Raw genomic sequence first — 24,340 nt, 5'->3', positions numbered from 1 at the left:
TTCTGATCATTTTTCCTTCTGAAAACCTGTGGCAGCATTGGTACATGCTTTTTGCTGAGACATTCCTTCATATTTCATATCCTGTTGAATGAGCTGCAAAATTAGATGCTAAAGATACTATTTTAAAGTTAATAGGATAGTGAAAATCAACTCTGTAGTTGTTGACAAAAGCTTAACAAACCAGGTAACCTGTTCCAGGCCTCAGATTGCTGTTTTTTTAAAAAATAAACAATTCAACCTTACGGATGCACTGCACAGTTTGTTAGTTATTAATAAACCAAGGTTTTTGGCTTTAAGATACTGTGTTTTGGATATATATATATGCATTAAATACTAAGTCAAGAGAAGCAAATTTGTGCATTACTTCAAGATACTTTCTTACGTTTCAAAAAGAGAGCAACTTCAACTATTTATAAACTGTAATTAAGTTTCTTTACAACATGACTCATTCTCAACAAGCAAGTCCTTTTTCTTTTGCTTTCTTATGAACTGTGTGGGAAAATTAGGGTTCAATCAGTGAAGAATTTGCTCAATGCTTAATTACCCATAAACAGCCCTCCAAGTTCTGCTTGTGTAGTGCTTGCATAAAGACATTATTTTCCCCACTCTATGGCTGTCTAAAAGTTGACTTTTAAAAAATGATCTGTAAATTGTAATGTAGCAGAAAGAAACGTTTTACTGGATTGTTTCTCCAGTCTGCTTCTTTAAGTTCCTCTTACATTAACAGTATGATGCTTAGGAGAGCCAAAGTAAGAAATCATCAGATTTAAATTACTTAGAGCATGGAACTAAATTAGAAAGCTTTACTTTCCTGAATGAGCTAATTGTTTAAATTTTCCAAAGGAAATGTTTCTATTTCTGAGAGAGAAGGGGTAAATGGGACTTCCTCTGACATAATTTTCATTTTAAATCTTGAGTTTGACAGCAGCATTTTTACCTTTATAACCAAATATTACTGCTTAACTGCATGACATGTATAAGCTTGCTAGTTGAAGTGACTCACTTACGCAGATGAAGTTATTTTTAGGGAGATAATTTGCACTGTTTAGAAGAGAGGAAAAAAGGGAGAGAGAGTCCTACTAAGAGCTAGATCTCTCATTATAGTTTACAGAGCTCATGAACCCAGCATCCAAGCAAAAGATGACTAAGCAAGGGGTCTATTGGTACTTTCAGGAATTTACAGACATGAGTCATCTGCTTATTTTCTGCAGACATATCACCAGGGTACTTTGTGAGTCAGCTGTTATTTGGGAATAGTACTTGTATTCAACATGAATACGTTTTTGCAGTTCTTGGGTAACTAGCATGCCAAACCAACACAGGCTTTTATAGTTTGCCTAGTTCAGGTGTTAATTTACAAAACTGATGTGTTGTTCTTAACTGTGATGCATTTTTCATGGCAAAGTGTGAATGTTGTCTTGCATGTAATTACAGTAACACCTTTGTCATCTTAGATACTACATGAAAGCAGATCTGATTTTGCATTAATGTACAGATTGAGAATCAGACTGCCTACACATGATCAGGTAAAAAGAAAAATTTTCTTTATTAAGACATGTGGGATTATGAGCAGAATTTGACCTTTCATGTCCAACACACCTTGCCAGCATTAATTACCAGGGGCATTTGCTTATTTTTTTCATTCTGTGCACCAACAGTGTCAATGCACGGGCACCCACTGGGACAGAAGCAAGTTCTTGCCTTCCTTTCCTATTGCTGAAATAATAGCTGACTACCTTGAGATATGTATAACACTTTAAACTCAAGGCTATTTCCTGTTTACTGGCCTTTTAGGTGTGGTTGTGTTCCAGAATTAGGGACAGGTTTTTTTACTTGGTCTGGACTCATCCACACCTTGTGTTAAGGAAACACTTGGGTTAGAAAACTGGAAGTTTGACGATTTCAGGTGAAGGGTATTATTTATAAATCAAAGGCAGTTTAAATTTTTCAAAACTCTTCTTGCAGTTCAGGGTAATACTGCTGCTGTCCAGATGTGGGATGCAGAATTTTTAATCTAGTTCGATTATCTGATTTATGTGATCAGTTTATAATATAAGTAATTCCTGAAAATTCCTATACAGATTTTGGTTAATAGAATATATTTTGGTGGTACTTTCTCATAACAAATGCAGGTGTCACTCTAGTGAGAGTACTGCCTTGATTATCCATTTTAAACAGCATTTCTAGTGCTAGGTACTTTGCCCTGCGAGCCTACCTTTAGTTGTAGGTAAGAGAGAAAAATACTATTGCTGCTGGCGTGTGTTATGTAGATGGCAGTTTTGAAGGGAAAAATTAATGGAAGTTAGAAAATCTCAACTAAAAAGTCAGTACAAGGACTAAATTATTTAAATTCTTTGCTAAAGTTTGTTATTCCTCTCACACAAAATAAATGATAAAATAAAAAGTATGCAGACTTGGTTTCTCTTAAGGAGTTGGTACTTAAGAATAAAAAGGATACACTAGAGAAACAGTTTAAGCACTCAGAGCTGAAGTATTATATTTATAAGATTAAAATAGAGAATCGGTCTTCTTGATTCTTTACCCTTTTCCATGGTGTAGTCCTTCAGAGACTGAGGCACACACATCACTTGGGAGGGGAGGAGACAGCGTGCTTGCTGATAAACGTCCAGGTTACACCAATGTTTTTCAGGGTTGTAATTTAGCAATCACATTATAAAGAGGAATTCGGCAGAGCAATCTTTGAATCTAACCTTTGTTAAAGCAGTGATCTGCCCTCAAATTAGCAGAACTCTGCCCATGTCATTACTGCTGAAATATGTGCTGGAAGCTGCTGTGTGGGCTGAGTCACCCGGACTCGGGAGTTGTCACGTGTGGCTCAGACACTGGGTCATGAACTGAGCCAAAGCTGTCCTCCACGGGAGGATTTGTTGGATTTTGGGACTGTGGCTGGAATAGCACATTTGATTTCGTGTGCTCCATGGCTATAAATGTTTTTATTCCTAGAGCTTGGAGGGTCCTTTAGAGAAAAGGGAGATACGGTGTAGCTGATGCACATCTGAGTATTTAGATGTGATTAGATAAACTGAAAAATGAAGGAGCTACCAGGATGATAGCATGGAATTTGGGAAATAAAACCTGTCTTACACTGATTCTTCACTTTGTTAGCAGAGATTTCACAGGAAGTGCTGGAATCTCTGGAAGTATTTAAAATTCAATTCCATTGCAGTGTTCTTTCACTGTGCAGAATATAAAAAATGTGATTTGGAGGATATCAAAAATTATGATTTTAGGTGCTTTATAAATTAAGCCTACGCCTTTAAAAGAAATTAACATTCTTCTGTTAATTTGGGTGTTAGATTAGACATCTAATATTAGTAATTCAAGTCTGTTGTCATAACTCAGTTTAGCTACAGATTCCTGAAACCTCCTGAAATGAAAAGTAGACCAAGAAAATAAAAACTATAATTCTAACAATGAAAAAGTTAAGTTAAAAAATAATTCGGACCATGAAAACATACACAGCTTCTAACTGTTGTGTACTATTGTATTGTTCACCAGACCTAGCTGATCATGAGACAGTGATAAGCAAAGGGAACTAAGAAGTTCTGATTTTTATTTTTAGTGGGATATTTTGGGTATTGATGACTTCGTGGTATGTTTTTAGTTTTGTGGGAGTTTTCTTGTCTAGCAAATGACAGCGAGTTGAAATCTTTTCCAGCTCATATGACTGAATCTTTGTACATTCTGTATCAAATAATTTGGCTGCTTTAGGACACAGAGAGCTGTAAAATGAGGATGATAATGATTTGATGTCCATGAGGACATGAAAACATATTGGTTAAATCAGATAAAGATAAACTTGGTTTTTTAAAGGAAAACAAAACAGAATGTATTTTGTGAAATTTTGAAAGGGAAGATTTCACTATAAAAGTTTTTTTTTTTAATAACTAAATAATCCTGGTGGAGATTTTATTATTAACATAGCAATACACTAGCTAAGCTTTTTAAAAATCATGTACTTTACAAAAGTGTTTTGGTAAAGCAAAGTGTCCCATACAACAGTAGGTTGGAATCATTGCTTATGAGAAATGCAGAAGGGTTTTTTAGAACTAACCATCAGTTTCTCCTTTTCTGACACCTTTAAACCAATAGAATGGTCTGATATATTCCCAATAAGAAAAAAAAAGAAAAAATACACTAGGGTATTTTTATAACATTTTTTTCCTTTTGAATTGCAGTTGACCTACCCCTCTACTTTCCTCGAGACCAACCGACCCTAACATTTCAGTCTGTCTACCACTTCACTAACAGTGGCCAGCTGTACTCCCAGGCCCAGAAGAATTACCCCTACAGCCCCCGATGGGATGGCAATGAAATGGCCAAGAGAGCAAAGTAAGTCAGATTGTTGTTTCCTACTAATCATTCCATTTGTTTCATGGTCTTTGGTGGGTAAAAATTTCATGGATGTAACTGTACATTTTCAGTGTTACAAAAGCAGAACCTATTCTTGTTCTCATCCAGCCCTGGCATTGCTGTAGATGAATGAAGACAGATACTTACTACTCATGCTTATTGCATTAGTGCCAGAGGACTGAACAAAAGAAAGCTCTTCCTACTGGGCTTTGTTTGGCACAGAGTGGTGACAGTCTCTGCTCTGGAGAACTTCCAGCCTCAGGAGATGAGATAGCCCCCAGCAGGAGTAACCTGCATGGTAGCAGTCAGTCTAGGTAACTCCCTGGGGTTGTGAGAGTGTTGAGGGGACCCTGAAGGGAAGCATGTGAGATGGAGAGAGCAAGGAAGAAAAACCTGAAAGATCTGGAATTAGGCTGTAATGAAAAGGCAAGGAAGAACAGGAGGTAGAGCAAACCACCATTCCAGCATAGGAGGCAGTCCTATCAGATCTTGAGAAAATTATCTGAATATCTCTTGCTTTATTGCCTTTTTGGATGGAAACAGAGAATCCCTGTCTCCTTCCTCTGCATTTTTTCTGCAAGGCCTTGTTTTGGGCTGAGGAGAGATCACTTCAATCTGTGTATTCCTTTAGTTAATGATGACAGGGCAGCCTCACAGAGAAGTTCTGTTGCAAGGGCAAGCTGCCATAGGCAGTGGTGTCCCCAAAGCTAGATATTGTCCCTATCTTCTCATGGAGCAGAGCAGATTTTACCTGAATGAGGAGAGTCAGGGTTGCTGCAGTGCTTTAAATTTGCAAAGTGTAAAAATGTTAGAACAGCAAGAGATTTAAGCAGGCTGATTATCATCAGTTGTTCAGCATGAAAAAGCATCAAACTGCATAAATCACAATGCGTATTGGGATGAACATTTTGAATGACAGAAGATTAAATTAAATCAGCAAATATGCATAAAGAAGAGTTGAAACAAAAATAGTTCAAGCTGAGTAAATCAAATGAGTGGCATGGTCAGAGACTATAATTTGGAAATAATGGAAGCAAACAACAATTGACTGATGCATTTGTAGATTTATATACTAATTTAAATTCTATGGAAAACATCAAGTAACATTTGATTTGGGATTTTAATATGCATTGTAATAAAAATTTTTTTGGTAGTATTTGGTTTTGCCACCATACTGTTTATAGGAGCACTATTTCTTAATCGACTATGATTTTTTGTATGTATGGACTTTCTTCTATTCTCTAGCAGGATATTATAAGTATTTTGTTTACCAAAAAAAAAAAGAAAGAAACTCAAAAGAAAACAAGAAGAACAATAACTGGAAGCATTACTGTGGCTTTTTTTATGACCATACTACAAAATGCATTTCTTTTGTAGCTGAAAGCTTACAAGTACCTATGTGCTGTCTGCTAAGTGCATTCACTTGTGAGTGCGTGTATACAAATGGACTTCACTGCCCTACACTTGAAATTTAGAAGTATTACAACAGTTCTCTTTAAAAGCACTAAATGTGTACACTTACTATCACATGTACATTTGGAGAGGTTATTCACTCTTGCGTTTGAGCCTCTGGATTGAAGTTCCACCCCGGGTGCGTAATATGAGCAGGATGATGAGAAGCGGGGGAAGGCAGTGCTGAGATGTCTGAAATAGCAATCACTGAGCTGCAGGGAGACAGAAGCTGCTCCAGTTAAAAGCGCTTCGCTTGCAAGAACAGCTAGTGATTCCTGAGTAGGTACCATAAATAAATCTGGATCAAGAAAAATATGATGTTATGATACATGTGAGCATATTTTAAGAAAGATTTTTAACACAATTGAGCATCTTATGTAAACAGTTTTTAAGATATTTGCTAGGGCTTCTTAGAATAAGTTAGTGTGTTTTAACATAACCAAATAACTTCTTAGTCTACTTAATTTTTACCACAGACATGTTATGGACCAAGAATATGGGAATACATGTTGATATGTGGGAGAGCATTCTAATGAGATGTATTAATTCAAACAACACATAAAAACTTCCCAAATAAAAACAGAAAAAAAAATACATTATTTACCCTCTAGAAACAATGTCATTCTACTCTGCTGAAGTAAATTTAGCCCTGGTTAAATCTGAGACAACTTCTTTGTGTTTCTAAATACTGTCAATTAGGTTTTGCTTATATATAGTCTTTTTCCCTCATAGCAAAATTGTCTCCCAAGTGCTCAGCATTCTTTGAGACAAAACATCTCTGTTTATCTTCCTAGCCATTGCTCTAGGGCCAGGATCTCCCACTTGATATTCCAGTATCTGACCAAGTTCTCCACCCTTCTCAGACTTCAGGGATCAGTGTACTCAATCTTCCTCAGTGGGGCTAAAGACACCATTAAGGACAGCTTTTGCTTGCTCTTGCACCAGCTATAGAAGCATCATCAAGTTTGAAATGGCATCAATCACAGCTTTCCTCATCCTCAATTTTGGCAAGCCCTGCCTCTGTTTTCAGCAACTCAACACAGCCTGTTTATTCATGGGCAGAGCTGTCATAAGTTCATTCCAAAGGGACTTTGATTCTGTGCCCAGCCTTCTCCCAAGGTTGTTTTGGTGTGGGTTGTTGATTTTTTTTTCCCAAACAGATGAGCCCATCCAGTTTCTTCAGTGTAGGGACTAAACTTGAAAGTCTTGGTATCCTTGCTTATCTCTGTGGCCCCCAGCAGAAGTAGGCATCTCTTTTGAAGTTAGGACTTAACCCTTTGCTGTAGCCTTGAGACAATCAGTAGTAACTATAGGCAGAAGCAAAATTAGTTCCCTAAAATACATACATATAAAAGTAGATTGTATGCATTCACACCTAGAGACATATCACCTATATCTAAAAGGCAAATCTCATATCAGAGTATCATTTTAGCTGGATCTTTTTTATTCAGAGAAAAAAACTGCCCATCTTCTTACTGAAGTTGTTGGACCAATTTATATCTGTCTCATAAAGTCCATGAAGTCAAGCCTCTTTTCTGTGTCTTCTTAGACAGATTTTAAAATCACTGGGCTCCACTGTAGCCCACTGATTTAGATTCCTCACTGAGAGATAGCATCTGGTAACTGAAGCTTGCTATTGTCTTAGCCCAGGGGTTGCCCTCTGGCCTTATTTAATTCTGAAGGATGAATCAAGTCCTGATTTAATAATGTGATTTCAATTGCCTCCAGATTGCTTGTTTCTCAGCTAACACAAAATTTTAACCTGTTCCCCAGCTAGAAACAGGGAAACCAATAACATTAAAACTTTCTTACAAGCTGCTGAGATGCCATTTCCTTTCAGTTGGTATCTCAGGCTTTGCCTCTTGTAGGTCATTTATTTATGTGTCTGTGGCCTCCTGCGTAAGCAGCTTCTCCAAAAGTTTTGGTCCTAAAATACAATGGCAAGCCTAAGAAAATACAGTAAATTATGGAAAGTTAGCAGCCTTGTTTGTGGTGTACGTGTGAAGTAAAACATCTCTGTGCAGTTTCCATGGGAAAGCTTTCTTGTCTTTTTGCTTAAATAGGCATTCAAGTGTACATAAATGGAGTCTTTAAAAAACGTGCTGACTTGAAGCCTGGGATTTTATGAAGGAATACTGTAAATAAAGCTTGTTTGTTTATACAAATGAAATTCAGTTCTCAGATGCACTCTGGCCCAATTTCTGTCTGACCCAGTGCTGCTCTGTAGACTTAGATTATCCTTCAGGGGAGAGCAAGTTAAAACTCAGTTTATTCTTTTATCCTACATAAATCCACCTACTCATCATTAAAAATAGCAGGAACATGGAAAACTGGTATCACAATAAGAAGTTGTTCCAAGGGTTCATATTCCCTTTTTTTTCCAAGTTGGCTGACAAAACAGGTTTCTGAATGGCAATGTTATCCCTGACCATTCATCGGTGTTTGCTGAATGTGGTGTTAAATTTTATATATCCCTTAGGGCATTCAGAGGGTGAAAGCTTCAAAGGGCTCAAGTGCTCTCTACTTTATATTGGCTGTTGCTCTGCCATGAGGTCAAGTGCATCTTCAGATTATATGCAGGTGCATCTTGTGCAAGCCACAGCTGCAGCTTCAGTCTGTGCTCAGCACAAGAGTGCCATGGTTAGAAGTGCCAGACTGGTGAACTGGTCCATGGCATTTTCAGCCTCAGTCATACCTTTTACTTGAGTATCAGCAAATTAGATGATGTCTGTCGTGTGTATGAGTGAGGCCCCCCACTACAAGAAAGCCCTTGAGGTGCTGGAGCACGTGCAGAGAAGGGCAGTGGAGCTGGTGAAGGGTATGGAGCACTAATCCTGTGTGCAATGGCTAAGGGAGCTGGGGTGCCCAGTCTGGAGGAGAGGAGATTCAGGGGTGACCTTGGGGATTGGCCTCTTCTCCCAGATAACAAGTGATAGGACAAGAGGAAATGGCTGCAAGCTGTGCCTGGAGAGCTCTAGTTTGGACATTAAGAATAATTTCTTCCCCAAAAGCGTTGTAAAGCCAGGCTGCCCAGGAGGTGATGAAGTCACCACTCCTACAGGTACTTCATAGGTCTGTGGATGTGGCACTTAGGACATGGTTTAGGGGTGGGCTTGGCAGTGATGGGTTAATAGTTGGACTCAAACTTAGAGGTGTTTTCCAGCCTTAACAGTTCTGTGATTCTATGATTACATTTACAGATTACAATATTGCATGTCTTAGTCTAATAAAAGGATATTTGAAAATAAAAAGGGACAGTTATGTTGCTGTTTAGACATATCAGTTGTAGTATGTCAAAGACTTGCTGTTCTATTCAGTTAATTTTGTGTGCCCTAATGATTTTTTTTTTATTAATTTGAAATTAACCAGTTTTGACTCATCCATTTTTTAATTATTATTCAGATTTCTTTCACATTTTAGGCAGAATATCTATTACTATATTTCAAATTTTTTAAAAATAACAACTTGCACAATTTTCATGAAACTTTTGAGATCCAGCTATGCTGCCATGAATCTCACTATAAAATTTACATGTAAATATTGCACCCTTTTTTATATCTTCTCTTCTTGATAGGTGTAATAAAGGTAATAAATATTTTTTTTATTCTTTGGGTTGTATTTAAGGGGGTTTTTTTTTGCTTATTTGTAAAAGTGTCAAGTTGTATTTGCCTGTTTTATATGATTTTGCGTGCACATTAGTCATCTTTAAGGAGCAGTTTTCCAAAAACTTACTTATTTGCATTACATATACTCACCTCACAAAGCTTTTTGCATGACCATCTTTGTCTCTATAGCATGTTCTCTTAAAATGAAATTCATAAAAATGAGAGTGAGGAACAAAAGTAGGAACATCATTCTTCTCTAGGAGACATCATTCAGCTTGGTACGTCATTCTTCTCCAGGTGTGTGTGCCTGTGTTCAGACACTTGCAAGGCTCAGAGGATTCTTTCTGAAGAAGAATGTCAGCATAGGTGCAACTAAAGGCTGAGGTGGTTAGCTGGGTCGCTTGTTTAACTTTGGTTTTTGGTAGTTTTGCATCAGAAACTGAACAGAAGTGATTTCCTTGCCTGAAATCAAGTAAAGCTGACATTTTGTTGCCGCTGGTGGGCCACTCCTCAGAACGGAAAAGGGACAATACACTGTGACAGCCATAACGAGAAAAGATGTGGCGACCCAGACGTGTGAAGCTTACGAAGAAGTTAATTTGATTTTATACACCATTAAATCAAAACTGATTTTCTGTGGGAGTGTCAGCTGATTAAAATTGCATGGGAACAGTAAAAAGGAAAATGGAAAAGGTTACATTTTGTTAAAATACTTAGTGATTGCACTTGTAGTGTGTTCTGCAGTTGATTTACCAGCTAAACTTAATAACAAAATTATTTTGATTGTAAGATATAACAGGTAAAGTAGATAGGACTTTTACTTAGAATTTTCCCAGTACATCCCTTTATTTTTACACAGTTCTTCTGCATACAGTACAGAATACGGTACATATATATGATAGTCACACTTCTTGAGTCATATTTTTCATGTAGTTTTCTTTAAATGTCTCCCTGGATAATTAAGTCTGACTCTTAAGTTATGGTATGTTAGTTTCTGACAGGTGCCTGCCAGGGATCTTCAGTGCTGTCATGCATTATGTGGATTTCAGCCAAGACAGAAGGGCCTGGGTATTTGTTTCTGGTCACTTCTCATTAAAGCTTTGACTGTAGGAAAGAAAAACAACTATTTAAAGATAAGGAGTATAGGTGCTATAGGAAATGCATAGAAATAAAATCTGTTAGGCAATTAGTTTTTCTGCGATTTTGTATAGATACTCTGTATATGTGTGAACTGTACATATGTGCATTTTGATATATAGTAAATATTCTTTCTGCAAAAAAGTATTCTCATTTATTGACAAGAGAAATGCATAGAAGAGATTGGAGAAGTTGGCATGGTATAAGTGGAGCATAATAGCACTTTGCTGGAAGACAACTGCTTTGTAGGAATGAAAGGTTAGAATTTAATGTAGGTGGTTCTTGGATAACTGGGATTAAGCGGCGTTCTAGAAATACTGTGAAACACAGTCACTGTCTGATTTGGCTTTATTAGAGAACTCCATTATACATTTATGAAAGCTGCTAGTTCTATATTAGAGCATGAAATTGCAGTTAGGCACTTGCACAAAATATGTCCTCCCTTTCTCGAGAGAAAAGGGTAGAGAGAAATGCATGGGTTTGGAAGGAGCTGAGATTTAATAGCCCAGATAAATACTGTTGCTTGATCAGTTACAAAATAAACAGCTGAAGAAAAATAGGAAGTGAACTCCATAGTCTTGTCTTTTGAGTAATACTCGTAATTGTTCCATTAAGCTAGGTAAAACTCTGCATTCGTTTAACCCACTATCAGTCTGTATCAATAAGTAGCAGTGGATGCCTGTGGAAAAGCATGGCAAAGCATGTGGTCATATTTCCATTGTATGTTCTACCATCCTCAAGGATTTCTTTATCCCTACATTGCTGTTAAGTAATTTTACCTGGCTTTCCTTCTATTCACTTGCTTTTTGAACCAACAGTGTAATACTAAAATTCTGTGGCAAGGGATCACGCAGGTGTAGCATGGATAACAAACTCCGTTGGCTTTTTGCATTCCTGCCTCCTCCTCAAGTTGTTGTTACCCTCTACCTGTTGTATGAAGAGAGGCAGCAAATCATTAATCTGCTGATCCTCTCCATAAACTTTGTTTTAGGAGTCTTTTCATGTCTCTTTTGTCACCTTTTCTCGTGCTCTGTTCACTCCTTCCTTCTCCAGAACCTCTCCATTTTTCTGATCACCCTTATCGCACTTCTTTCTCCCTTTACTGTTTCTGTGATTTTCCTTCTGTTTCCTTTTCTGTTACTCATGGTGCATTCACCATGCATTTATATGATGATGTAGTGATATTGACTGATTTACTCTTTATTCTGCTTCTAACAGCATCAATTTTAATTTATGCATACAGATGAAGGCTAGTTAAAGTGTCATTTTAGCACCGACATCTCCTTTCTATCTGTTTTTCAGAGCCTGTGTTTTTTGTGGTAGTAAAATTATGTCTTTTTCCTCACATACTGATAACCTGGTATGTTATCTCCCAGTCTCCTAATACTGTAAGAACTGTCTGCAGTTCCTCATAGTTGTGCCTTATTTTTCCTTCCCTGACTACATTGTTAACATTAACAGACCTTTCCATCTTCCTTTGCTCACTTTTGCATATCATGTAGGAATATGAACAACACAGGTCAGAACACCCACTTTTGTGCTCTTCTCAGGTGACTCCCCCCTAATGGTATTCATCATTTATTCCTGTTCTTTTCTTTGTATCTTGACCTGCTGTTTTTCCACTCATGGATCTTTTCTCCTTCTGTGGTAATTCAGGGGTTTTTATACCTTTGAAAAGTCTTCTCAAATACCTGTAGGTAAGTTGAGCAGTGAGTATCACTTGAATTTTTCTTGCCCATGTGGTTTTGATACCTTAAGAACATAGGAGACTTGAGAAGCACACATTTGGCTCCTACCCAGTATAACATATTTACTCAAGTCCATTAATTTTGGACTATTTATGAATTTTTGTAATAATTTCTATTAACAAGTTGTAATGTATGGACATGAGATTCATTGAGCCATAGCTCCTTTTATCGTCCCAGACATCCAGACCTTTTTTTTAATTGACATCACACTTCTCTGCTTCCAAGCTGTTTTAAGCAGGAGGTTACAAGCTATTTAAGAGTTTAACTTTCTCACACTTGAGTTTCTCTAGAACTTGGGTGTGATTGTAATCTGGGCCTGCTGATTTGGTTGTGTTTTGTTCATTTGTTTATTTTCTTTTCTGCTGACATTTCTGCATGAGTCGAATCTTTTGGTACGTCTCTTGGAAAGCTGGATTCTGGTATGGCAACGTCTTTAAGCACCTCCATTTTATTTAGTCTTTTTGAATTTATTTCTTCTGAGAATTCTTTTTACTTTTTGACCACATTTTGTACTGTTTGACAAGTGTTTATTTTGAGGGTCACAGCTAATTGGTTCCTCAATTTTGTATTTGTTTTATTCTGCTTTTACCTGTTAGCATAAAGGTTTATTTCTGCGTGGTTTTCCCCTTTGGATGGATCTCCAATCTTTTGAGCATTTACTTTTACTTCTGATAGCAAATATATATCCTTTGAATAGCAAAGAGAAACAACTGCTTTAATATGTTTTATATAATCACAGATGTGTGGCGTCTCATCTGTTTCCTTCTGACTGGTTTGTCCTAATGAATATCCAAGGAGGTTTCTTTTATGGTTTGGTATGTTGCCTTCGGCCTCTGTTGATAAGCAATCTGGCAAAGCAAAGAGGATGGCATGATGAAATCAGTACTTTCACCTGCAAGCAAACTTTGTTTTCAGGGATGCTGGTTGTCAGACTCGTTATGGATGCATCTGTGGTGTAACTCTTCATTTCTGCCTCTTAATTACAATTAAGGGATTCAATAATCTCCTAAAGATCATTCAAATTCTATTATTACTACTGTGAGCTCCTCTCTTCTTGAATCTCTACACTTGTCTTTCCTTACAAACTTCATTCCTGAACGTATTCTTGCCCAGTCTTTTCTGCTTCCTCATACTACTTACATCATCACAACTTTTACACATTCTTTACCCTGCCTTTTATGCTTTGAAGAGGTTCCTAGTTGCATCTTGTCTCACATTGACTCTCTTCTTCAAATCTAATAAAAAGTTGGTTAAATAATTGCTCTCCAACAGCAGAACTCATTGTGCGTTTACATAGCCTAGATAAGAGGAAATAATATGTACCTTGAATAAACACTATCTCTTTAAGAAGTTAACCTTTACCTGGAGTGGGAAAATATGGCTATGGCACTTCATCACCTAGGAAAAATAAAGCAGACTTGTCATGCTGTAGCTCATAGGACTGGAAATTTCCTGCAAGTTAGCAATGTATTTTAAAAGACTCTATGAAGATTGAGTTTTTCCATGATGGCCTTGGAATATCATTCTCATGATCCACTGATAAGAAAACAGAGTGACCATGCTGTGATCGAGATATTCCAATGCACCCTTCACAGACACCCACTACCCTGTGGGGAAAATGGAAGTTAAGAAAGCAGAAGCAAAATTTGCTATGATCTAAGACCACAAACCTTCATCTGACTGAAGTACATCTATTTATGTACATTGTGGGGAAGATGAAGGAAGTGAAGTGTTTTATCTCTTGAACTGACTGGCAAGCAGAAGGCATTGATGAAGCTGTTTCCAAATGAGAAGGTCATTTTTCTGTGTGTTCTTTGGAACACTTAGATTCACTGTGTCTGTGCAATACACCTTTGTAAATTTTTAAATATCTATGTCAGAAATCTGTGAGACATTAAATACCAAAGTCTTGATTTCCAGGTGGTTTTAAAAAGTTACTTTCATAGTTACTGGCCTTGGTCTGTATGAACTGATTATGTCCAGTAGCTGTTATTTTTATCTGTTGTTGTCAGTAAAGCTCCATGCATTTGGGAGGACGTACATTCTTGGAATCAAAATTAGCATCTTTTACAAAGTGATAACCCTACTTATGCTGCTGCTTTAAAATAAACATTAATTGCCAGCCTACATGATGATCTGCAGGCTTGGCTCCACAGCAGTTCCCTAGAACTCCCTTCCTTTATATTTTGCTTTTAGTCAGGTTGTTATATTTATGGTTGTTTCGTGCTTTGAACAGATTGTCAAAATTAATTTTCCTTTATGGTAAGTTGGGCAGTAAAGTCACCTTAATTTTTACAGTAGACCAGTGTTGAATTCTTCACTTTATTTATAAAATCAATCGATACCATAGGTTTTTGAAAATTATTCAAATGTATAACAAAATGAAAATTTAATTTTTATTTCTGTTTGCTTCATATAGATTAAAGCTACCTGTTAATTCTGCAATCAGCAAACTGTTGAAAAACATGTCTAAATATAGAAATTTTTTGTACCTTTCTGTGTGACTTGGATCAGAAATGGCAGTAACTCCAGAAAGAACTTCTGGAGGGAAAAGACATTATTAGTAAAATACAGAAAACAGCTTTTGGACATGAGTGAATATTAATGTTTAAATTTCTGATATGTACTTGGTTTCACTAGCTCTGCCACTTCTATTTCCTGTTGCAGTTTTGGTTTGTTTGTAATTTTGGAGACAGGTTTCTCTTGTATGGTATAATAAATGGAGCTGAAAACAACTGTATTTCTTAAAAACTTGCATTTTGATGGCTGCCCACTGCAGATCTCCAGATCTCTTGATGCTTGATTACTGTTCTGTCTGTCCATCAGCCTGGCTGCACAGTCAGTGCCTTGCATAGACTGGCAGGTAGAAACAGGCAGAAAAAATTTACTAATCTTGTGTGTAATTTGCAATAAAAGGAGGTAGAGAGAGAGAAATATTAGAAGAGAAAGAGAGATTGTGATGCATTTGTTTTTTGGCACAAGGAAAAAAAATTGCTAGCAGCTTAATGGCATTGTGCACTGACTCCTTTTTACATTTGTGTGTTTAGCCAGTTACAGTAGCAGTAATTCAAGAACTATTGTCTTGCTGTTGTATAAACACTTCAGATGTTTGCTTGGCATCACCAGTTCTGGAGATGTATAAAATGGAGAACTGTGTAGACATTGTGTTTCACATAAAAGCAAAATATTTGCTATAGTTAAAGCTGCCTAGTAAGGAAATTATAAACCACATCCCAAAGAGGGTACCATCACGAAGCTTAGTTTAGAAACATGAATACATGCCAAGTATCATTATGTATATTTGAAGTGAGAAAGAAATCCTGGAAGGTACCTATTTCATTCTGCTGCTGTGCTCGAATAAATTTTTGTGATGTTCAGATATGAATGGTGGATAAGAAATGCTTCTGTCTCCTGAGTGCCTTGTGCATTCTGTAATTGTCTTGATTTTCATTAGCTCCTGAGCCTTTGCCACTTGGCACCTGGCCCTGTTGTGGGCCTGCCTGCTACAGCACAGTTCCAGCTAGGCAATCAAAAGTTAGAGTGCTGAGAACTATTTCTCACTTCAGTTCCTTAGGTGTGGAGACAATGATACAACTATCATTTACTCCTAATGGAGGTGTCACAGGATGTCTGCTGTAGAGTTACCCCATAGTTATCCCAAAGCAGGAGATGGGCTTATTCAGCTTTGCTGCGAGTGCTCATGTATCTTTAGCCTGGTGAGGAATGCTGTGGAAATGCCTATGAATAAATAGGCAACATGGTTCACCCAATGCAAATATGTTTTTAATGCATTATATATGGTAAAAATGGCAAAGAGGTTCAAATGTCTCATGTCTGTGTTTAAAAGGAAAAAGCTACCCCTCAAACATTGGCATGAGGCCTATTGCAAGAATGGGCTCTCAGTAGGTATCCACACTTTTGTATTCAGCCTTTGTGCAGTGCAAGGCATAGACGTGCTGGAGGAGGCCATGAGCATGGTTTGAGGACATAATGAGCAGTCATATGGAATATGACCTAAATACACACCCACTGTTAGAATTAATGCACCAATTTATTAATTTAAGTTCCTTTTGTTAATTAGTGGTAATCATGTTGAATTAGGTAGCTCCTGACAAAAGGAATTTCAAAAGACAACTATTATAGCTTTAAAAAAAGACAGGTTGGCATCTTTGATTTTTTTCTGTTAGAAACAAACACGAAATCTTAGAAACTTTTGAAAGTTATAAATACCTTCTGTACAGGAGATGAATTTTTAGGGGTTACATGAACCAAATCAGCTGGATATGCCTGTGTGGTCACAGGAGGACAAATCCTCTCATCTGGCATTGTTGTAGGTGTTCAGTATTTTCAAAACAAGTTTCCACTCTGTCAAAACAAGTTTCAACAGGAACACAAAAATACAAAGGCACACTACATATGTATGTATGATCCATGCAAAAATGCATTGTACTTCAGAAAATGAATAATCAGGTGACGTTGATAAAGCCTGGAGAAGCTCTTTTATAACTCTAATATGTCTATAGTGTTGAAATAGTTTCTATAACAAGATTTTATTGCAAAGTGTCAGCATAAAAATACTAGTCTGGAAGGAATAGGTCAAAAACCTCAAGAAGCCTCAGTCTATCCTTCACTCTGACCTACACCCTTCTTAATTCTATTTTCACCAAATTTAATTGAAAGTGGGGAGAACATTGCTGTTCTAGCTAATTTATGAAAATCAGTCATCTATAGAGTTGATGTTGTTCTATCAGGGTTCAGTGGATTTGAAGAAACTTGTAGATGTCCTGAAGGAGTTCTCCTAGGGTACAGCAGGAAAGAAATATGGGATGCAAAATGATGTAATTCCTTTAAAATAAGTGGACAGTAGTTGGGACAAATGCCTGGGATTCTTGGTTGTATCTCATATAGCTGGACAGGATACAATTCAGTCCTTACCTCAGTCCCAGGATTTTTCAAACAAACTCAATTTGCCTGCTGGACAATTCAGACAATAGGGAACTACTGAGGAGAATGGGGTATTAAATAGAGACCTTACTCCTGAAGACTTGGAAGGATTAAGTGGAACTATTCAGAGATCACCATGACTACAGGAGTGCCTGTCCAAGTCAAGTCTATTAACTTAAAAAAGTTTTAGAAAAGAACTCATACATATTATATATGCCTTGCCTAGAATAGGAGAAAATGGATGTATTTGTCAAATACACTGGCTACTATGATTCAGGTCAATAATTAGAGCCAGATATTTACAGAATTAAACCACATTTACAGTACTTACTAAAATATTTTACAAGAATTAACTAAAATATTGAAATAATGGGTAGCATTTAAGAATAAAGTTTGCTCTCAAAGCCAGTAGTAGGAAAAAAACCCAAATGCAAGTCTGCCTTGAGATGAGAAGGAACACAATACATATGCCTGATGCAGTGAGAGAAGGCCTCTATGTCTTTGTGAGAAGATGAAGATTGTGCCTCAAGGGCTTTAATTTGCCAATAAGGACATTGTGCTGGTAGCAGAAGTGTTGCTGTACTGCTAAGTCTGTTCTTGATGTGGACCATCATGATGATTTCATCCCCTTAATTTTCCTCAAATTGTCTCTTGATGCAAAAAGCACTTGGAAGTCCCACATCTTGAGCTGAAACAAATAAAAAAAAATGAGTGCAAATAGGGCTAGCATGGGTGAGTTTGAGATCAGCATGCTGGAAATCTTGGCAGTTATAAACTGAGAGGTTTAAGGGGAAGATATTTTGTGAATTACTTGGGAAGATGATTCATCACCCCATGATGATTTTTCTTGTCCCAGACATAAAAAGCAGAAATCTCATTGATATGTGTTGTATGCTTTTTTCCTCACAGAGTTTGAGTCTTGATCTTCTGCTCTGAATTATCACATGAAGATTTTAAGAGAAATAGAAACACCTAAACAACCTTTTTCACTTTATTACACCAGCAGGAGTAACTAGAACACAATTGTATAGCTGGCTATAGTACCAGTCCAGCAAAAGCAACAGCAGAATTCCAGTGTGTTAGAATGCTTTCACCATAAATATATGGGAAGTGTTGTTTGATGGGAGATTGCAGCTACATAATTTTCAATCTTTGCAGATTTTTAGCATAGATATGTGAAGGCAAAAGGTATTATCAAGTAGTCAATGCAGGTATTCTACCAACTGCATTTTAAAAACCCAGCACTAAGTTTCCCTGGGGAAAAAAAAAACAGTACAATTAGAATGAAATTTCTCACAAAAGCATGTGAATTCTGAGTCAAGTATGTTTTAAGCACAGCAAACCCACACCCTGGGATTTAGACATGTATGGGCTTCTGGAGACCTTGTACCACACTCAGTGTTTCATATCACTGGAAAATATGTAAACAGCAGGTGAGCCAATTCTGCCTTCTTTTAAATACTTACCACTTGCAATTATAGCAAGACTTTCTTTCCACTGGATAATAAAGTGAAGGAAAAAGAAGTGCTTTACTCTCAACAGACGTCCTTGAGTATAGCACCTGGAATTCATTGTACTGTGTCAAGTATATATAGTGGTTAACTACAGTAAAATGTGTTGTTTTCTGGAGTGATGAAGAAAAATTTCCATAGAAACCTCATAACTTACTACCTTGAACTTGGAAAATGACCATTTGAGGGAACAAAAACGAATAGACAAAAAACAATGGAGTGCTATAAGAAGCTCAACAAAGAGTTATGTGCCCATAAGTGTATGAAGATTGGCACCCACTCTAGGCTGAAAAGAAAGCAACTTTTTAAACACTGTTTAAGCTGGAATCTAAACCATTGTGAGAAGGATGCAACACTCAACATGTGTTTTACCTTCTTTACATGAGTGTTGATTGTACTCAACACTCACATGAAGAATATCTGTGTACTTTGTACAAATGAGTTTCTCTCTGTACTTACAGAAGAATTTATGCAGGTCTTCTGAGCTTGGTAGAAGGTCAGTGTGATACAGACCCAGCAAGAACATGGTAGATGAAAGCCAGAGAAAGAAGGATCTCCATCTTTCCCAGAAAGGAGAAAAGGCATTGATCAAGAGCAATTTTTGCCCCAAGAGACTATAGGTCAAATTAGCTTTCTTCATCTTCAGTGTAATTCAGGTACCTAAATTACCGTTGTTGAGTTTTTTAGATAACAGTTCTCCACAGCTGAAAAACATATCTAGTGTATATAAAAGTAGTAATTTCAAAATAGTTTGGAGATAACTTGAGAGTATCATGTGGCAAAGTTTCTGAAAAAAAAACTTTCAGATACTTTTATATGAATCCTTATGGTATAGCCCAGATCATAGTTATTGAGGGTATGAAATCAATGTGTTAATATGAATAGAGTATGAGGAATGTATCTTTTTCCAAAGTTCATATTCATGTTCGTTGTTTCTCTGTGCCTGTATGTACAGGATGCTGGAGCATGAGTGTTGTCTCTTGATTTAAAATCTTTCTATAAGGAAGAGCAGTGCATGTAAAAGATGCCTTTACCATTCAGTCTATAGCAGACTATTGTCCTTCAAAAAATTTTAAATTTCTCTCCGAATTATTTCATGTCATCTGTTGTGTCATGGTCCTATTTGGGCAGAAATTAGTGCATTTTGACTTCAATGCCAGATGGTTGAAAGATGAAACTTATTCAGAAGGTGATTGCTGCTTCTTTTCCTCCTTATTGGTGACTTCTGCAGAGATTGTTGTAATTAAAATGTTGTCATTTCCATTTCACAGGAAATTCAGATATTGTAACACATGATTTTGTCCCAAACTTTGGATGAAAAGAAAAAATTGAGAAAAAAAATTCCAGTGTTCATTTCACTTACCTTCTCCTACTTCTCCATCTTTCCTCCTCAATCTCCTAAATATGCTGTAGCTCAGCCTGTCCTATCAGGTATACTGGGGTTTTGGATCTCATAGCAGGGCTTTTTTTGGTTTGGTTTGGGGAGGTTAAGGGAGCAGTGTTAATTTATTTTTTTGTGGTATGTGTGATGAACCATAATTATCTCTGATTTTGTTTCATCTGAGATACTTAAGGTATATGTGAGAGGGACAGAAATGGACTGTCCTATTTCTGGAACAGAACCTGAGTACACTTGTGGTACTGCATTTGCTTCAGATTGGAGAAGACCAAAATTATATGGGCAACTTTAAGTATGTACTTTAAGGTATAAAAAGAAAAAAAAAGTAGACATTTAAAATTATGAAGTACTAAAGGAATTTTTGTAGTGTATGGAACATTGCCAAGAGATTCATATGAACTACCAGTGTGAAATAACATCCTCTTTGAAACAGTACATCTGATCAGAATGTAGGGAGGTGTTAGACTTAGTTTTGCAGTAAAGGATGCAAGCTTTCCTGCAGGAATCAGTGAAAAGAAAGGATGCAAGTGTAGATAAAGTTGGTGTGGGAGGATGTTTGTGGTATCATAAGCATTCATTCTGGAATTTACCTAACAGAAAAGACATATATAATTACTGCATATAATGCACTAAGTGTGGGTTTAACACAAAGCACAGAAATGCTATAAAGAAAAAGAAATAAAATGTAGGAAAATAGTTCTAATTGTATCCCATTTAATGATTAATTATTTCTACAGTTTTGGAAGAGGGAGGTTTCAAGTAACATTTATCAAGTCAATTAAGATCACGTGCATGGAAGAGAGTCTGCAGAGAAGCTATCAAAGGGGAAGGGGGAAGCTATTTAAAATAGGCAATCAGAGAAGCATAATTAAATGTTAGGACAGATAAAGCAAGGACAAGTAAAAGGGATAGATCCTGGTATTGACAGTGTGCAGGTGGTACTCCATGAGCTAGCAAAACACATAGAATTAAAAGGGACTTTAAAAAGCTACAATTTCAAAGATATGGTAGGAAAAACACAGATACAGAAATGGCACCCAGCTGTTGAGATCAGGGGACAGGCAGACCTTCTCAGCTGGTTTATGTTCATGTGTGTGCCAGCATGAACAATCACTTCTGCAGGCATGATTAGGAGTGTTGTTTTCTGAACTTTGCTTCAATAAACCAAAGTGTGTTCTGTAAACACACAGCACAATCTGTATATGCTATAAAATGTGTGTGCTGGTTGTCCTCTTTATTATGGTTGTTTCCATTTCTGGGATCAGCTCCTCAGTCCAGAAATGCTTTTACTTTCTATTGCTCTTTTAACCTTTGGACAGCATCTCATATGTATTTATGTCTTGTGCACAAAAGCTGACTGCAGCTATCTGTAATTAATTTGTCAGGCACAACATCACAAAGAGAAAGGAGTGTTCTCTTCATGGTCTTGCAAGGATTTTAGGTGTGAGGAAGTATGGTTGCTGTTCAGTGATTGCCAAAGCTTCTACTGCAGTTATGAAAAACATTGTGATTGTGAAGCTGATCAGTGTGTGTTTGCTTCAGGAGATAAACCAGCAGAGACATCAGGAATCTAATAAACGACATTGCAGCTATTCTCACTTTAAATTTCTTCTCAGTGAGAACAGGAGAGAAATTTATAGAGACCAGTGATAGAAATAGAAAACAATTTTTTTTTTTTAAATAAAGAAATTGAAAGTTTGGTGCAAAACACAGTAGGCAGAAACCAAAGGCAGAATGATAAAGCAACTTCTAATATAACTGGACATTCCTAGGACATGTAATATACCATTATTATATGGTTGAGTATCTCAGCAAAAAAACCTCAAAGGTACAGTTCTAACTCAATTTTGGATACATAGGATTAGCTCATCTTATGGATTTATGAGTCACTTGATCCTTTGCAAAGGATATAGACTAAGATGCAAAATATACAAAGCTCACTTTAAAAAAGAGCATTATCCTATAAATTTTGAAGTTTAACAAAAGGACTTAGTATCCATACAATGTTGTTAGTATTTATTTACTGGATTGTATATAAACTGCTGCCATCAGTAGTGTCAGTACTGTGTCAAGGTTTATGAGACAGAGCTTATCTCCTGCACGTATTCTGACTTCACTATTTCCCTGCTCCATTCCCTTGTCTTTCTTTGGGCCTTCTGTACCATATGTGAAGCCTTTTCCCCATAGGGGAAATAGGAAACATGGGAAACATCAAGTTCTTCAATTCATGCTTTTAAGATTACTCCTTCCTAATCATATATTTTCTGTTCTCTTCACTAGGACATATTTCAAGACATTTGTCCCTCAGTTCCAGGAGGCAGCATTTGCTAATGGGAAGCTTTAGACAGCTTTGGACATGGAAACTATACTGCACAGATCCTTCAGACTGCACATGTCAGCCCAGAAGAATGATGCCTGGAAATGGGTTGGACTGTCTTGATAGGTGTTTTCTTGCCTCTGAACTGGTTCTGATAGCTTCAGTTTTTTAAACAAAAACCTCACTAGCATGATTAGAACTGAATATTTGCTATTAGTCCTGCCCCTTTGCCTCTGCCTCCACTATTCCTTTATATATCTATTGGATTAAATTTTAAAGGACGTGTATTGATATGATAACACTTTCTTGTGCCAACAATGTCCTGTATGTTATGCCTTGTTTCCTTTTCTTCAGATGGTCTAAATTGGATTGTTCTTCCCTATGGAAATATGATGCAATGTGTACATTTAGTTAACATTTTCAGCTTATCCTAAGAAGGCATAGAACTGCTGTATGTACCGGGAATGCCTAATGGACTGTCCAGTGCCATATTCTGCCTTGGAGGTTTGTGTCTCGGTGTGGGTGTTACTTTCACAGATATGGATATGAATTGCACACTTCAATTCTCAGTGCCTTGCCAGTTGGTCTGAAGTTAATATGGCAAAGTGTTTGAAGTTTGGGGTTTTTTAATACTTCTGTTGAAAGCTCATCTTATGTGAAAGGTTAGGCTTTTACACTTTGTTTTTTTTTCCACTTGTATAATTTTGGTGTTTTCCTAAGGAGTGCCCCTTGCCATTACAAAAAAGTTCTACTTCTTCAGTACCAACATGCAAGTAACTAGTTATTTAAACCAGTATAACAAAATAAAGCTCTTTCATAGACCTGTAATTTTTCCAAATAAGATAAATACTGCTAAGAAGCAAACTTTCAACAAAAGAATGAATTATGTCTTGGAAAATAGCTGATGAAATAATATAGGGCTGATGAAATAATATAGGTATTTAGCTTAATGCTTAAGTTCAGCATATCTTCTCAGAAAATATTTTTAAGTGTATATAACTGGAAACATTACCTCCCCTATTTGTGAAATGCCAAATGCAAAATCCTGCCTATTCATCCTTTCTTTCCTGCTTGTGTCAGGCACACCAGTTGGGACTAATGGTCACGATGTCACTTCCCCAATTAATTTGTGAATACACCAAGGTACTTTCCAGTAAGGAATAAAATTAACAGAGTATGTTGGCTTATAAATGGTATCTGGAAAATGTGCCCTACTTCTGCTAAATACAAGGAACTAAATAAATCTTATACAGATGATACAGTGGAACTGGAAAACATTTTCTTTTAAATTATACACTATAGCATCACAAGCAAGTCTCGTCAAGCTACTTGATTGGCAGTATTCTCTTACCCTTTCTACAACTTGTTATTTCACATGAAAAGTAGTGCTTTTCAGGGTTTATATTCACCTAGGAAATACAGATGGGGTTTGTGTAGTGAAGCTTAATAATTAAGAATTATGCAAATGATTCACCTCTAGAAACTCCAAGTATTTTTAGCTAGTTTGTGGGCAAAATTTAATTTATGTTTAACACTGAAGTTCTTGGCTGCAAATTAAGAGGCAAACAAAATCTTTATTGTAAGAATAAATATAAGAATAAGAAGTTTTATTGTAAGTCTGCAGAGAAGGCATATTCTGTCCTGTGACCCACTCCTTTGTGAGTCTCAGTATGTTATCTGAGACTGTCACCAGTTTCAAAGGTCTCAGCCTGAATTCCCTCTGTGGAGACATTGTATGAGGCTTTTGCATGCTTAGAGCAGATCTGGAAGGTAATGGTTTTATGGGAATAGCAAAATCATAACTGAACAACCTCATGTGACTAAGAACAAAATAGTGTTTCATATACTGGGAT

The 24,340-nt window shown here is 36.8% G+C and overlaps 1 protein-coding gene across 4 annotated transcripts in view; it reads left to right on the top strand.

Moving 5' to 3' along the window:
- The window catches only part of BABAM2 (BRISC and BRCA1 A complex member 2), a 159,432-nt gene extending 135,688 nt beyond the window's left edge, over positions 1–23,744 (top strand). For 3 of the 4 annotated variants that reach the window (XM_021552247.3, XM_085577208.1, XM_085577209.1), the window contains 2 exons: positions 4,200–4,353; positions 22,451–23,744. In XM_021552247.3, coding sequence (XP_021407922.1) covers positions 4,200–4,353; positions 22,451–22,514 — 218 coding nt within the window. In that variant the 3' untranslated portion in view covers positions 22,515–23,744. Of the gene's footprint in view, positions 1–4,199; positions 4,354–19,264; positions 19,428–22,450 lie in introns of all 4 variants that reach the window. The other variant, XR_014954520.1, reaches the window with a different exon arrangement.
- The last annotated feature ends 596 nt before the right edge of the window (positions 23,745–24,340 follow it).

Source organism: Lonchura striata, chromosome 3 (assembly GCF_050655825.1).
Source record: "Lonchura striata isolate lonStrDom1 chromosome 3, ASM5065582v1, whole genome shotgun sequence".
Lineage (NCBI taxonomy): Eukaryota > Metazoa > Chordata > Aves > Passeriformes > Estrildidae > Lonchura > Lonchura striata.
The sequence above is the reverse complement of the archived record's forward strand: the minus strand, read 5'-3'. Positions and strand labels throughout refer to the sequence as shown.